The sequence below is a fragment of the Nanorana parkeri genome, unplaced genomic scaffold (genome assembly GCF_000935625.1).
Source record: "Nanorana parkeri isolate BGI_ZX_2015 unplaced genomic scaffold, ASM93562v1 scaffold614, whole genome shotgun sequence".
NCBI lineage: Eukaryota > Metazoa > Chordata > Amphibia > Anura > Dicroglossidae > Nanorana > Nanorana parkeri.
The window spans coordinates 868544-885116 of NW_017306882.1; the positions used below are offsets into that span (position 1 = coordinate 868544).

At 40.8% G+C, this 16573-nt stretch overlaps 1 protein-coding gene across 1 annotated transcript in view; it reads left to right on the forward strand.

Moving 5' to 3' along the window:
- Positions 1 to 10247, forward strand: part of SYNPO2 (synaptopodin 2) — a 167968-nt gene extending 157721 nt beyond the window's left edge. Inside the window, exon 6 of the mRNA XM_018562930.1 lies at positions 9684 to 10247. Within this exon, the coding sequence (XP_018418432.1) occupies positions 9684 to 10247 (564 nt within the window). The remainder of the gene's footprint in view (positions 1 to 9683) is intronic.
- The last annotated feature ends 6326 nt before the right edge of the window (positions 10248 to 16573 follow it).

Consider the following 16573-nt stretch of genomic DNA (forward strand, 5'->3'; position numbering starts at 1 on the left):
TGGACAGTGAAGGGGCAGCAGCACACTGCATAGGCTCTTCTTTCCTGTAAGCATGTTCATTTTTAAACTGGTCCAGTGACACCTCCCTCTCCCAGTCCAAGTGCTGATGATATCTACACAGGTTCAGGTGCTTCTTTTGTTTCGACTAAAAAGTACACATAATATTTTTTATGAACAGAAACCTGAAGAATAAACCTTCTAAAACTTTGTATTTTCTCATTTAGCCACTAAAAGGTATCACTTGCACAATACATTGAGGGAAATTATTCAAAACTGGCGCAGGCAAAAGCTGGAGTAGTTCTGCATGGCAACCAATCATCTTCTCTCTTTCATTTTCAGAGCTTAACTGAACAAAATGAAGAGAGTATCTGATTGGGTACTGTGGGCAAATGCTCCAGATTCTGTCTGCTCCAGTTTTGATAATTTCCCCCCGCTGTGCCTACTATACCTGTGTAGTTTTTCACCTGGATATGCATATTATTGTATAATTATCCTACAAGTTCCATGAGGCATTGCAAGGTTCTAACAGCCACAGACATGACTCCCAGAGGCAGAGGCATGATGAAATTTGTAGTTACATCATAGCTAGTGTGCCGAGGTTGTCTACTCCTGCTTTACACCATTTTTTGGATTAGGTTTGAACCAGATCTGGAATGCAATGCATTGCGTTTTGCCGTGTTTTTGCCATTTTTGTTTGCTTTTTATAGCTTCCAATGGGCTTTCAGGCGCGTTCCAGTGCACTCCAGTGCATTTGCATGTGTTTGTATGCATTTTTGATGTGTTTCCATGTGTTCCATTGCATTCCAGACAAGACAAAATAAGACAAGCAGTGTTTTTCTGGTCTGGAACAGACTGTGCTTGTGTAAACATAGGCCAGAAATAGCATAGGGATACATTAGGATGCATTTTGGGTCCAGAAACAATCTGGTCTGGTCTGGAGATGATCTGGATGTAGTGTGAATTGGCCCTAACTCTTCCACTCTAATCTAATATGGTAACATACATTTTACCTTTTACCCCAGTGTTAGTAAATTGATTATACACAGTGTGGTGCATTGTTAGGCCATTCAATTTGAATGACAACACAGCTAGGCAGGGCAATACAACACACATACACTATATTGCCAACAGTATTGGGACACCCCTCCAAATCATTGGATTCAGGAGTTCCAATCACCTCCATGGCCACAGGGGTATAAAATCAAGCACCTAGGCATGCAGACTGCTTCCACAAACATTTGTGAAAGAATGGGTCGCTCTCAGGAGCTCAGTGAATCCAAGCGTGGTACTGTGATAGATTGCCAGCGGTGCAATAAGTCCATCCGTGACATTTCCTTGCTACTAAATATTCCACGGTCACCTGTTAGTGGTATTATAACAAAGTGGAAGCAACTGGGAACAACAGCAACTCAGCCACGAAGTGGTAGGCCATGTCAAATGACAGAGCAGGGTCAGCGCATGCTGAAGCGCACAGTGGACAGAAGTCGCCAACTGTCTGCAGAGTCAATAGTTAGGGACCTCCAAACTTCAAGTGGCGTTCAGATTGGCACAACAACAGTGCATAGAGAGCTTCATGGAATGAGTTTCCATGGCCGAGCAGCTGCATCTAAGTCTTACATCACCAAGTGCAATGCAAAGCGTCAGATGCAGTGGTGTAATACACGCTGCCACTGGACTCTAGAGAAGTGGAGACGTGTTCTCTGGAGAGACGAATCACGCTTCTCTGTCTGGCAATCCGATGGACGTTTCTAGGTTTGGCAGTTGCCAGAAGAACGGTACTTCCCTGACTGCATTGAGCCAAGTGTAAAGTTTGGTGGAAGGGGCTTACGGTGTGGGGTTGTTTTTCAGGGGTTGGGCTTGGCCCCTTATTCCCAGGAACTCTTAAGGCATTAGCATACCAAGACATTTTGGACAATTTCCTGCTCCCAACCTTGTGGGAACAGTTTGGGGATGGCCCCTTCTTGTTCCAACATGACTGCGCACCAGTGCACAAAGCAAGCTGCATGGATGAGCGAGTTTGGGGTGGAGGAACTTGACTGGCCTGCACAGAGTCCTGACCTCAACCCGATAGAACATCTTTGGGATGAATTAGAGCGGAGACTGTGAGCCAGGCCTTCTCGTCCAATATCAGTACCTGACCTCACAAATGCTCTTCTGGAAGAATGATCAAACATTCCCATAGACATAGTCCTAAACCTTGTGGGTGCCTTCCCAGAAGAGTTGAAGCTGTGATAGCTGCACAAAGTGGGCCAACTCAATACTGAACCCTACGGACTAAGACTGGGATGCCATTAAAGTTCATGTGCGTGTAAAGGCAGGTGTCCCAATAATTTTGGCAATATAGTGTATGTGAATCCATCTGTGCACTGAGGTGTGTTGCATTAAAACTAGTTCATGCCCATCTTTCAGTGCCTTAATGTACAGTAACACATGTGAATGCAGTCCTAGCATTAAAGGCGATACACATTTAGAGGGGAAAAAAATGCTATTCCTACGAGTGTTATGTTAATAATTTTTCCCTTGGAAATTGTACATTTTTTGATCATAAGCCTCTATTACTGAGATGTGGGATGTTTTTTAAATGATAGGTAGTTGAATGATAAGTAGGTAGTTGAATGTCAGGCACCTGTTTCTCTAGAAGATAATATGCAAGACTTTCCAAGAGCTACACATTCTATCTGTGAGAAGCTCACAGGCCTGCACCATGTTAAACTTTATGTCTGAATAGAAGCAATTCACAGATATGCAGCAAAAATGTGATCCCTGACCCGCTTCACAGTTCTGCTGCAATAAAATCCACCTGATTTGTTCACTGGCCTAAAGCAGAACATAGAAATGATCTCATTAGAGGGTAATGTTAGAATGTCAGGTTTTAAACTATTTACATAATTAGCACAAGCCAAGCTAAAATTAAGTGAAATAGCAGATAAAAAACATATAGAACTGTATCTGTGTATAAACCGCAGAGTCACATGCTAGGCTCTGGGTATCCATAAATCTTATAACAAGTGCTGCACAAAAGCAATCAAGTCCCTGTGACATCAAATCCAATGTAAGAAAACATATAAAGTCCTTATGAGAAGATTCCAAAAAATTGTGACATATAGAAGCTTTAAAAAGTGATCATCAGTCTTAAAGGATATACTAAAAAAAAAACACAACCGAAAGAATGTTCCAATCAACACCTAGTGAATACTGATCTGCAGAGGGGTGCTCGCCTGAGATAACGCCCCATAAAATGGGTCACTAAACACAGTTCCCTTCTAAGGGGAGGGACACCCTTATCCGGTTCCAATCAGGGCAGGCACGCATGGATAAATGACTTCCTCAGGGATCATGTAGATGAGTGATAAGGAGGGGGCATGAGCAGTGAATGCACTCCCTTACAAACAGAGACATTTTCCAGTACTATGAATCATTAAGTGAGCAATAAGGAGGATGCATGAGCAATATAATACATGCAGAGATTTTCCAACATGCATGTAGATGAGGAATACAGGGGGTTCATGAGAAATGAAAGTACTTGTTATTAATCACAGAGATTTTCAAGCATACAGAATCATTATGTGAGCATTAAGGAGTATGCATGAGCGATGAAAGTACTTGTTATCAACCAGAGATTTTCCAGCAATATAGATTGTTAGGTGAGTAATACAGAGAATGCATGAGCAATGAATGTGCTTCTTATCAATCACAGAGATTGTCCAGCAGTATGGATTGTTAGGTGAGTAATGCAGAGGATGCATGAGCAATGAAAGTACCATATTCTGCCCTCCATAACACGCACCTGACCATAAGACCCGGGGTAGGGTTCTGTGTAGTTCCTGACAGCTGAGACAGGTGGCGCTTACAGTGGTGATTACAGCGCCACGGTCTCAGTGATCACACAGAGCAGACGAAGAACAGACGTTATTCGTATGCTCTACGGGCTCTATGGTGAGCTCGTATGCCGTGGTCACGGGTCCCCCAGAGGAGCGGGGGACCCCAAAAACCGATGTGGGGTGGGGCGGACTGGATCGCCGCTGCTCCTTTCATACAAGTGATCTAATCAGATCATTATTATTATATATTATCATTATGTGAGCATTAAAGGAGAACTATAGATTTAGGGCTTTTCCCCATAGTTCTACTTAGGGTAACGGGAGGACACAAACTAGCATCCTCCCGTCACCCTAAGCTACAGCTCGCGGTATACTGAGACGCCGCAGCTGAAGCGGATCCCGACAATTATGTCTGGATCTGCCCAGCTGCGTGAGTGACAGCTGGCTCTGCCTATCTAGAGGCGGAGCCAGCTGTACCCGCCCCCTCCCCCGTCCGTTCCGCCAGTCAGCGCTGGAGGATCGGGGAGGGGGGAATCCAGTCCCTCCCCTGTCACGGCAGAGAGCCGTGACAGGATCGAGAAGTGAGCGAACGCCGGTATGTGGTCGCTCACTTCCCGATCTACTGAGCCTACCTGTGAAAGTCTCATTGACACAGGTCGGCTAGAACTATGAGGATGAGTGAAAAGCACTCACCTCATAGTTCTCCTTTAAGGAGGATGCATAAGCAATGAAAGTACTTGTTATCAACCAGAGATTTCCCAGCAGTATCAATTGTAATGCAGAGGGTGCATGAGTGATGAAAGCACTAGTTATCAATCACAGAGGTTGTCCAGCAGTATGGTTCGTTAGGCGAGTAATACGGAGGATGCATGAGCAATGAAAGTACTTGTTATCAAACAGAGGTTTTCCAGCAGTATGGACCGTTAGGTGAGCAATAAGGAGGATGCATGAGCGATATATGCAGAGATTTTTTAGCATACTTGATTATGTAAGTAACCTAATTTGGGGGTGAACAATAGTGACTGGCTAGAAAAACGATCCTGGTAAATCTAGTCGCCCCCAAAAAGGTGCATGCCTTCTGGTGTCTACTGATCTATTCAGAAAATGATGTTTGCAGAAAGTGAAATGATAGGAACATGTAAAGCTATAACATTCCATCATCTGCCTCTACAGCTGACACACACTGCTGGGAATTCCAGCTATCCCATTCCTTACAGACAGAAGAAAACTGGAAAGGGGTTGGGCTGTATGCTGAGTGCAGTTTCACTGGGCAGAAGGCCAACACTTTTATATTTTTTACCAGTTTGTTGCTGTACATAACTAGAAACCTGTTTGTATGTGACTTTGTCTTTACACATGTTCATTTTTGTTGTCCAACTGCATAGTTTCAGCAAAGTATTACATTTTGTATGTCAATTCTCATACCTTGTATTGTCTTGTCATACATTGTATTACCTAAAGCAAATCTGCAGTAATAGAATATGAAGTTAACATTGCTGATTTGGGCTTCTGATAATGCTAGTCACCTATGCTGTCATGTTGATCCAAACGTTTTAGCACTTTCACATGAGGAGTGCCAACTTCACTTTGATTTAGTCTGAAATAACAGAACAGACAGTGAATTAGCATTTTCAGAAAAATGTCAGCCGATAAAAGAGTTTGGAGTTGTAGGATTCTGAATCATGAAGTGGTAAGGAGTGTAAAGATTTTGAGCCCAGTTGTAGGTGCAAGGGGCCAGTAACCAGGTGTGGAGGATGTTGGAAAAAACAAGCCATATGTGGGGTGTATTTAATGTCCAGCTTGGGGACAGGCATTTTTATCATGACCCTCTAATGCGGGTGTGAATGCGGGTGTGGAGATGCCTGCTGGGAGATCAGAATTATCAAACAGCCAGATAAGACAGTTCAGAAAAGTTGTAAGGAGTAGTTCTATTAGTTGAATGGCAAACTGAAAAAATGGCTGCTGCTAGTAGTGAGATTATGAGGTCTATCACTGCTGATCTCCTTAATAATGTTAGTTGTCTAGCTGTTTTGGTGACCCACTGACCATTCAATGAGCATTATTCTAAAAAGATCTCAGCAATGGCAAGCAGCCCTTATAACCCCACTCATGGTAGTTCTACATTAATACTAATTTTCAGCCTTGAATTGGATTACTTTTTGGTTTAATTTTCCTAATTGGTTTAGTTTTCTAAAGTGCCTTAAGTCTTTTTGGAAAGTATTTTGCTTTTCTCCAGCAGTACGCTGCATTTATTACCTTTAGGTTTAACCACTTTTGAATCACTCCCATAACTAGGTTTATAGGGCCTGCAGCCTTTTTACCATATACTGTAGCTCATGAAATTATCCAAGTGCCTTGAGAAAGCATGCGTTCGGCATGAGAAATGGTCATTGAACGGATGGCTTTAATTGTTTTTAGCTTTTGCTGAGTTGGTTTGATACAATGAAGAAGAGTAATTTGCTATACATGCCCTGGAGTTTCTCTTTCTGCACTGAATAAAGCCTGTTTACCATACCTCCCTATTCTCAAAACTTTGAGTCAAACTTGAGTCAAAAGGGACAACCACAGAGCTGCCATATTGGGGCAAATAGCTCACCGCAACAAAAATGGGCGTGGTTTGAAAGGGTAGAATGAAATCATACTGAAAGTAGTTCTACATCGCTGCAAAAATGAAAATGGGGGTACTCTATACTATAATTTTGCACTGTGTGATTCAGGTGTCTCTACTGAATGGGGGCCTAAATTAAATATGAAAAGAGAGGTCTATATCATGTGCACAGCATTCCAACATCCAGCACATGGAGTCTGTAGGATGCCAGGATGTTGTTCCAGTCCCAGGGCAGTCTTATGGGATCCATGACAGTTGGTAGCAATGGAGGTAATTTATTAAAATTGGAGCAGACAAAATCTGGAGCAGATTTGCACTGCAACCAATCAGCTTCTATCTCTCATTTTAAAATCTTACCCAAGCAACTGAAGAGAGATGCTGACTGGTCGCCATGGGCAACTGCTTCAGATTTTGTCTGCTGCTGTTTTGATAAATCCCCCCCCCCCCAATGTTTTTATTCCTAAATAACCCTATTTTTTAGGGTGGTTTCACAGTGAATCATGCTTGGTCCTACTAATAGTTTAAAGGGAAATACTGTGCAGTCATTATTGACCTCATTCAGAAAAATAAATAGCTGTGTGGCTGTTAAATTGATCTCCTCATCTGCACTGCATTGACCTGGAACTAGTATGAGGTCCAAACTCACCTGTGTATTTATTCAGGATCAATGAAGTAAGTACTCCGTCTGGTTCCCAAACTTCTATCTTCACAGGTTACTTTTAAAAGCTATAATACATTAGAAATAATCAGTTCTTGAAAAGTAACCTGTCAGGATACAAATATATGACACCACTAAGTTTGAACGCACAAGCTACAAGGGTGTCAAACTCATCCTTCCTACACTATGTAGTGAGTCGCTGACCTGCAAAGCACATTTATACACTGCCAGTCAAATAAAAAAAGGCCCACACTCTAATATTTAATTGGACTGCCTTTACTATTGGTTCAATAAGCTTATACAATGTCATAATATTTATTTCTGTCCAGAGTTGTATTAATCATTTTTCATCTTGATCTTGCGGTAATGATGGGAGAGTCAGACCGATGTGTAAAGTCTTCTCCAGCACATCCCAAAGATTCTCAATGGGGTTAAGGTCTGGACTCTGTGTGCTGTGAACATGATGTCTCATGCTCCCTGAATCACTCTCTCACAATTTCATTTGATTTCATCTTGGAATATGCCTGTGCCATCAGGGAAGAAAAAAATCCCTTGATGGAAAAACCTGGTCATTCAGTATATTCAGGTAGGCGGCTGGCCTCATTTTTTGGGGACATAACGTTGCTGATCCTAGACCAGACAGACTGAAGCAACTCCAGATCATAATAGGGGGCTCTTATCTATTTGCTTGGCTAAATCCAGGTGGTGACTTTTTTTTGGACAGGCAGTGTATATGTTGGGACATCCCTTGTTCCTGGTGAGTAATTCAATAAGTAGTGGAACAAGGATAAAGATGATAACCCTGGAACTGGCACCTTTAAAAGCAAGTCCACTATGGCAACTCCCATATTTCTGTCTTGACAGATTCCCTTTAATTATATCAATGACAATGACTTGAGGTTGTCAGTTTCCAGAGGTAATAAAACAGAACACATATAACACACAGAGAATAAAGTCTTGTTTTGCATTCAACCTTCCATGTGACCTCTGCAATAAAGATAATTCCATTATGCCTCATGTGTGTTTGCTGCCAGTGGCAGTCTCTGGTCTACTACTCTAGTTTATCTTTGTCTCCTGCTGAGCAGATAATGAGCATCCTCCTAACTAGGTCCATCACACACTAATGTTAGTTAACTGGTTCTTCATGTTAGGAACTCATTTCCTAATTAGGTCAATGACATTACATTTACCCTACATAATTGTTCTCCTTTTCCTTCATTTGCTACCATCAAATAAATGTTAGAACTGTCATTGGAAACAATATAAAAGTTATGTGATTTCTGGATTCGGATGTAAGGATATTACATTTAATGGAAAACTATACTGAGAGAAATACGTAGGATACAAGTATTGATCTTCTTCAGTAATTTCTGGGTCACTGATACACAACAAACATGCAGAAAGTAAAGTCAGATAATAGTAGTAACTACTCCTTGTCTGCATACTTGTTCTGGGACAATAATTAATTGTGGTTTAACTAAAGAAGAATTTTTACTTTGCAAGGTGAACTCTCACTTAGCTTAGTGAAGAAGGTGAAAATTAATTATATGCTAGTATAGAAAGTAAATCTTTTTTTAAATTTACTTGTACATGATTGGATATTCAAAGAAACACAGTTTCAGCTTATTTAAAGTAAGGAAACATCCTATTCTTCTTTAGTTAATCAAGCATTACAGCCAGGGAACGCCTTCTCAGAAAAGGTCGTTTACACGTAACTCTCATAACTTACAGGAATTCATTCATAAAAGGTCCACCTGGCGTATAGCTGGGCAAACACCATTTGCATGGCACCAGGGCCATGCTATACGCCATATGGCATTGAAGAGTAATTCCTATGCTTGTCAGCTCCATATAAGAGTGCTAGTTCTGTGCAAATGGCATGTGCCAAGCTATATGTTGGGCAGAACTTTTATAAATGAACCCCATAGCTTCAGACAGATACTTCTAGCTTCTAGACCCTGCCTAACAGCTGATGAGATATTAGCCACAAAGGGATTGTATTGTTTTCAATATGTCATTGACCTATAGACTTGCATTATGAGAAGCAGCAGTAAAATGCAACTATTGGGCAGTAGTGGAAAGCAGAAATCAGAATCTGCATATAATAATGATCAAATATGGCTGCCCCCATGCACATATATATTTACAATGTATATGCAGAAACAAAGTTTTAATGCATTAAACTCACAGTGATAAGATCTTTTATATAAAGCTTTTCTCCTTTACACAAACATAAAAAAAGACTATAAGCATTTCCTTTAACATTTGTGCAAATGAGACTATAGATTTAAAATTGTATGATGTGCTCAGTTTATATACGAAGTCTTTAGTTTGTAACATTTTCATGGCCAACTCTGTAAATCAAAAGACTGTTTTGTCTTTTCAGCGCTGTAACCCAGGATAGAAGCCTGGTTTGGTATTTACATATATGTATAAGGTTATGTGTATGTTCAGGCTCACATACTGTATAAGTGTGTGCATGAAATGATGAGGTCTTTTTTTTTCTAAATGCCTCTCCATGATAGTGTTGTATATTTGTGTTTGATTGAGTACAATAGATTAAAGTATGTGTTATTCTTGATTTTGTTTCATCTAGGAAAGAGATAATGGAAGAGCTATGTCCTTCCCCGCTAGGAGCCTTTCCTCTGCCAGTTCACAACCATTCGGCTCACCAGTATCACCCATGCTTTTTCAGCCGGCACCGGGATATGCAGGAAAATCAGCAACAACACCAGACACACCAGGAAAGAGATTAACTCCATGGGAAGCAGCAGCCAAATCTCCACTAGGGTTTGTGGATGATGCTTTCATGTCACAAACTGTGCACGAGTCAATATCTGCCAATGTAGTGTCCGCTGCACGTAGAAAGACTTTACCAGAACCTCCAGCAGCTTGGAAGACCACCCCCAATGTACCAATCACAGTTCCCTACGCCCACAAAGCCTTATATGAAAATAAGCGTAATAGTATTTCAACAGTACCAAAAAATGTATTGTCTGCACCATCTTTTCAATGTGGTTACCAGCTCAGGCACCCATACTCAAGTACACACTCTATAACCAATGCTCGATCTCTACCTTTGGAAACAAGGTCAGAGTATGGTATGTCAACAGGTCATAATCCAAACTTCAATCCTTATCCTAGGGCTTGGAGGAGATAAGTTTCCAATTGCTTACCAAGTCAACCACTAAGCTATGATAATGGGCCTGCGGTGGAGATGCTGTTGTGTTACAGGCTGTTGTGTTTCAGAAAGGTCCAGGGCAAACATAGCTTCCTTGCGTTTAGAGGGATTCAGATGTAAAGTCCTTCTTTATACAACTTTTTATAAATACTGCAATTGTATGCCTCTGTAGAATGTTCATTTTATACAAAGCAAGATGAATCTGTGAAACCTCGCTCACTGCATACAGCACAAGTATTTTCCATGGCAGTGGAATAGCGATCATTATTTTCAGCATTGCATTGTTGGGTTTTAGCATCTGTTTGTAGCAAATGTAGTGCAGTACTTCTCACAGACATGCAGGAAATGTATCCCTGTACCCTAGTGATCAACGGGTATTTTATTATGTGCTGTCTGATGAGACCTGGCTGCAGTTAATATTATTTACAACAGATGAAAACAGGAAGTTACTTTTTTTCACTAGTAGGTAAAGTTGTAGAATACAAGGAATTTGAGATGTTACATCAAAAAAAAAAAAATCACTTTATTTAGGAAAAAACTTTATTTAGGCTTTAGTTAAATACCATGCACCCTTAGGCATATGTGAATAATGCCTTATTTTTATACAAGTGTCACCCCGTTTTTCACAAAACTACTTATGTGACGTCTGTCACAAAAATAAAAACAATACTGTGATGCTGGCACACTGACTTTGCACCTCCACTACCACTGGACGATATAATCTACTATGGGTATAAGTGGAGAAAAAATGATAGCTGTATGATATAAAATGTAAAAGGAGTCTTGTGACCCTTAGGGGCAGTTTTCACACCCCTCCCCGGTTCATTTGTGCCCTGAATTTAATCAGACATATCTAGACATGGCAAGGGAAGGCAAAATGAAAAGAAATATTGTACTTTGGAGCTTTCTGATATTATGCTGCATATAATACTGAGTGTTCAGTGTTCATTTTCAGTGAAATATTTCAGTTATGAAGATACTTTCACCCCAAAACAAGGGCTGGACAGATCCCAAGAACTTAGATTCCAAGATCCCAGGAACTAAGCTTCAAGTTGATTTGCTAGACATATTAGTGAATAAGCAGGCAACCTCTGGTTATCTGGTCTTCCATAAGATTTGTATCCCTTAATGAATTACCTTCTGAGCAATCTAAATGCATTTACAATTTGTTTTAGGCATTAGTGATCTGTGACTGGTTAAGCAGAGGGAGGGGGCAGAGACATAAGTCTGGAACTGTTGCCTCTAATAGGCACTGTTCCAATGTGGCTGGGGGCTGGAAGTTTTGGCCTTTTGAGTTTTAATACTTAGAATGAATAATTATGTGACCATAACAGTTACTTTCGACTTAACAAATAACCTAACTCTTAAAATTCAACCTTTACATTTAGCTTCAACCCATGGAATTATCTATCAACAATTAGTGCCCCACTGACCCTCAGAGGCCTAAGGTGGACCCCCAAAGTGTAGGGAGGGCTGACATTTCACTCTCAGGGGCAGATCCTTAGCTGGTTTATGGAATGTGAACAGTGATTGGGCACCAGTCACCTTATGGACTTTTTCAAATGCTTTATTGTAGAACAGCAAACTGGGAAAGAGGGTATAGAGCTTCAGACATCCATAGCAAAAATAGAGACTCCAGACTTACCAATCCCTTCAGGCGTCCACAGTGTAGATATACTTTAGTAGATCAGAGAATGACACTGTACAGTACAACAACAGCTGAATAGGGATATGCATGAGATCTTCCCTGGGAGAGACACCAGACTTGTTCCTGAGGTCCATGTCATCTCCTGGCCTTTGTGGCACCTCCAAAAGTCATAGGACTCCTCTGGTTCTCCTCCCCAGATAGTTCCAGACCCCACCTGGGTCCACATCTGACCTCCTCCAGGCTTGAGGCCTAGTCAGCTTCTCCAACCTTGTACATGCCATCCACAGGCTAAGCCCAGGGCAGGACTGCCCTGAGCACATGGCAATCCCTGAGTATTTATAGACTTCCATAGCATGCACCACTGGGTGTCTGTGCCTCACCAGCCAAATACTAGGAGTTTCATGGCCAGTGGTGGCCATGGAACTCCTAGTTTTTGACTGGTGAGGCACAGACACTCACAATGGTCCCCCATTGGCTGTCCCACTCTGTGGCAGGGTCACAGAGTGGGGCACTGACGGGTAGCTGCAATCAATAGCAGAACACCTAGAAACAACTAAATGATCACAGACTACAAATCAGCCAGACTGATTACAGTGTTAGCAACACTAGATTTAAGTTGACACCCCACTTAGGGTGTAAGGGGCTACAAACAATTAAAGCTACTAGGGCCAAGATCTCAGTGCCAAAAGCTAATATCTGCCAATTAGAATTCTCACTCATATTAGAAGTAACATAATAACCAATCAGAACCAACTGTGTACTGACCTTAATTCAGCAAACTGGATTTTGATTGGTTGCCAAAACCTATGGCATTTTAGAATTGACATTTAGGAGTAAGAACTCTATTGAAAAATGCTGATATAGAATGTCAAAACAAATTTAGGCAAATACTTGTGGTCAGCTTTTGTGGACTTCATTTAGAGGCATAACTTGAAATCATATTTCATCTTTGACTGTCCTCCTTAGCCCTTGTGGTGCTCATTTGTATACCACTGGGAACGACTTACCTTTCTCAATAATTTTAGGGCTACTAGTGAAAGATAATAGAAAAGAAAAGGGATGTGAAGGAAAGGTACATGCTGTTTTAATCTGTATATAAAGCAATGTGATCATTCAGCTAGATAATAAAAGGGAGTAGAATATATGTTCCTGACTCCTGTAGAACAAGTAGTAGTCCTACCCTATGTACCTTTGTAGTTACGCCTTAGGACCCAGTGCTGCATTGACTGTTCCAGCATTTATTTCAGGGAGACATTCTAGCCAAAATTTAGACTGAAGCAGAAACAGACTAGATTACAATATATAGAGGGTTACACAAGGAAGAACCTAAATAGAAAGAAAAGGAACTGAATGTATGTGACCTGAAAAACACACCTATAATAGAAAGCTGCCTGTAGTGTGATCAGAAAAATTGAGTATAGGAGGTATAATGGTAGGTGAAACTGTGAAGGTGACTTATATGACAGAAGTCATAGTATATTAAATATTACATTAACAAACAAAACAAAAAAATATACATTTTCTGACATTACTTTGGCTTATATGAAATGGAACTGTAACAAATGTGGACAGAGAGGTCAGTATTGCTCACAGTTAAAGGTTTCTTAAGGAGGCCTCTATTAAACATTGAAAAGGGTTCATAAGTTTGAGAGTTCCTATGCAGTGCTGAGAAACTTTGTACGATATGCTTTCATATACCCAGTTGAACAATGAAAAGCTCAAAAGAGTTAGGTGCTACTTATTTACGACCACTGCCTACATTGAATATCCTGGTATTAAACCAGTCTGTCTTAGAGAAAAAAAAAAGTCTTCAGGCTTGTAACAACTAGTCTAAAAGACTATCAACTATTTAAAAGAAGGAAACTTCAGTATATACAATGAAACAAATAAATGCTAGCATTTAACTGAGAATCTGTCAGTTTATTCATTCGGGCATAGTGACAGGTCCTGTAGTAAGAAGAGCCTCCCACTCAGTGATTCTCACTTTTTCCATGATCCCACCATCACCTCTTGTTCCATTAAAGCCCTTGGTAAATGCCTAGTCCTTCTGGGTATGAAGGAGCTACACTTCTACACTGGATTCTACACTGAGCTAGGACTCTGCACTCCAATGAAGTGGTGAGGGATCACAGAGAATATAAGTATCAGAGTGTGTGGGGTCTTCATAAAAGAAAACCTGTTTCTTTCTTTCTTGCTTGAGTCTTGTCCTTAAAAAGATACAGGGGCTAATCTGAAAATACTAGCTTTCTGGTAGTTCTAAAGTCCCTGAATATACTATCCTGTTTTATGTTCAGCACTGTAATAGGAATACATACTGTAGTTGTTTTTGATTATACAATCAAAGCTTATTTGAAAGAAATCCTTTTATATAGTAAGTGCTGCCTTCTGTCTGCCCATCACTTTCAACAACTTTCTTGATTCTCAGTGTGCTTTGCATCTCTTTCCCTGCTGCTTGATGTGATCTGGATTTCTCTAGACTACATACTGTATTTCATCATGCATTGCTCCCAGGAAGAAATTATGATGTTACATTGTGGGAAGTTCAGACTTTGAGTTAGAGTTTAGACGGCAGTCTTAAGCTGGCCATACACCTTACAACCATCGCACTTATGTGCGATGGTTGTGAGGTCATTAAAATCTTGTACGATCTGCCCATCTTGGACGGGCAGATCGTACTTGCGATCATCGAAAGCCCTCCCCGCTGAGGGTAGGGCTTCCGATGATTCCAATGCTGAGTGGGCAGTGTGCGCTTGCGCACACCGGCCCGTTCGGCATCTGTCTTCCGAACACACCACTAAACGGTCGAAAACCTTACGATTTTCGGCAGGTTTTCTAGGGTGTTCGGGAAACAAAAGACGTGCGACCGTCCGGTAGAAACGGTTGCACGCCTTCCATGCACCTGACAATTATCGTACGGTCGCTGGATCACCCGCGATTATATCGTACGATAATCGGCAGGTGTATGGGCACCTTTAGTTAGAGTGGTGACATAAAGAAGTTCATATTCACAGGACTGAGTAAAATTGTGTCAGTGGATTGAGGAAGTACATCCTATGGGCATCTTCAATCAGTAAGTTTACAAACTTCTAGATTGATATCACTATTTGGAGTGGAATAAAACTTATGTAAATTCAATATAAAGATACTTCTATAGTTCTAGTTTTTGACCCTTTAAAGCATTTCAGAGCCATGTGATTAGAATAAGTATTCAGATCTGTAATGTCAGAGTCTGCTTATGGAAGATACTAGGATGGCCACCAGTCCAGGCCTGAGTTTAGCACTTGTCTAGTTATCATTCATCTGCAGGATTCTCATTCACTTCTTCATGCCGATCTATTCATTTACCTTCACAGTAACCTTTAAGCACTGTTTGAGTCACTTTGCTAGCATGTGTATGTGAAATGAAAGCTGAAGAATTGAGAGTTAGCTTTTTCTTTGCAGTTAATGTTTTCAGTCCAGCTGGTTAATGGTCATATACTTTGTGCATAAAAGGCTTTGGGCGCATTGTTTGACAGTATAATACAGTTCAGATGGTGGTAAGACGTCACAGCTTAGCCAACAATATCTTAAGATAAAGTGTAATTATGCAATTTGGAGCAGCTTTACCACTGAGCACATTTTAAGGGTAATTATGTGCTGCAGGTGGCAGTAAACTAATTTAAATGAACACCTGCCCCGTATGTACTGTAATGTGCAGTACTGACACTGAATGAATAAAAACACTTTACTTTTATCTCCTTCTGAATCAAAATTGCTGTTGTTCTGAATAGATCATCTGGTATGCCTATTGCTTTGTAGTGGTGGCAGGGTCACTAGATCAGCAGGGAAAATTGTCCACTTACATCATATATTTAACTGTGTACTTTTTATTTCATTGGTATTCTCTGCTTTTCTACATCAGGAAAAACAAAAAGTTGTACTTTTTACACCTGCTTGTCAACTTTGATATTGTAAAGCATGGCTGCAATATGTATTAAGCGTGTAAATAGTATCCCTTGTATTTGTACAGTCTCTTGAAGTATCTATTGTGTCCAGTGGGAAACATTGCTTGTTGCCATGAGAAAAGTGTAGACTTAAGTTAATGTTGTATGTATGTGAATAGCTGCACAATGGCTTTGGGGCTGGCACTGTGGCCTAGCAACCCTTTGGAATGTATAGCTGTGTAGCAGGGAATACGCTTCCCTGCAATGGATTGGATAGGGAGGAGGGAGTAGCGGTCAGAGTTTTGAACGGGCTTGGGCGAACTCAGGCAAATTGAGTTTGCACCAAGCCCAGGCTCATCTCTACACCTGAGTACTGTGTTCAGTTGCACATAGGGACACTATCTGCATTGAGTTTGTACAGTCTGTGTTTGCTTGGATTTGTTTCCACTATTCAAAAATATATAATGGTAAATTAGTCACTTGGTCACTTTGTGTGTCAGAATTGCTGTGTCAGGACCATATGAACCAGAAACGTGTATAAATGGTTCCATGGACCCTGTAAAGCCTTGTGTCAATGTTACGTTAAGTAGTCTGAAAAAAGTAATACATGATGCCAAACACAGAATCTGCACATTACGTGTTGGGTGATTATAAAGTAATATTTTAACGTAAGGGAGAAAACTACGGGCCCATTCATGCTAAATGCGATGACTGGCATTTTTCTGCAACTGAAG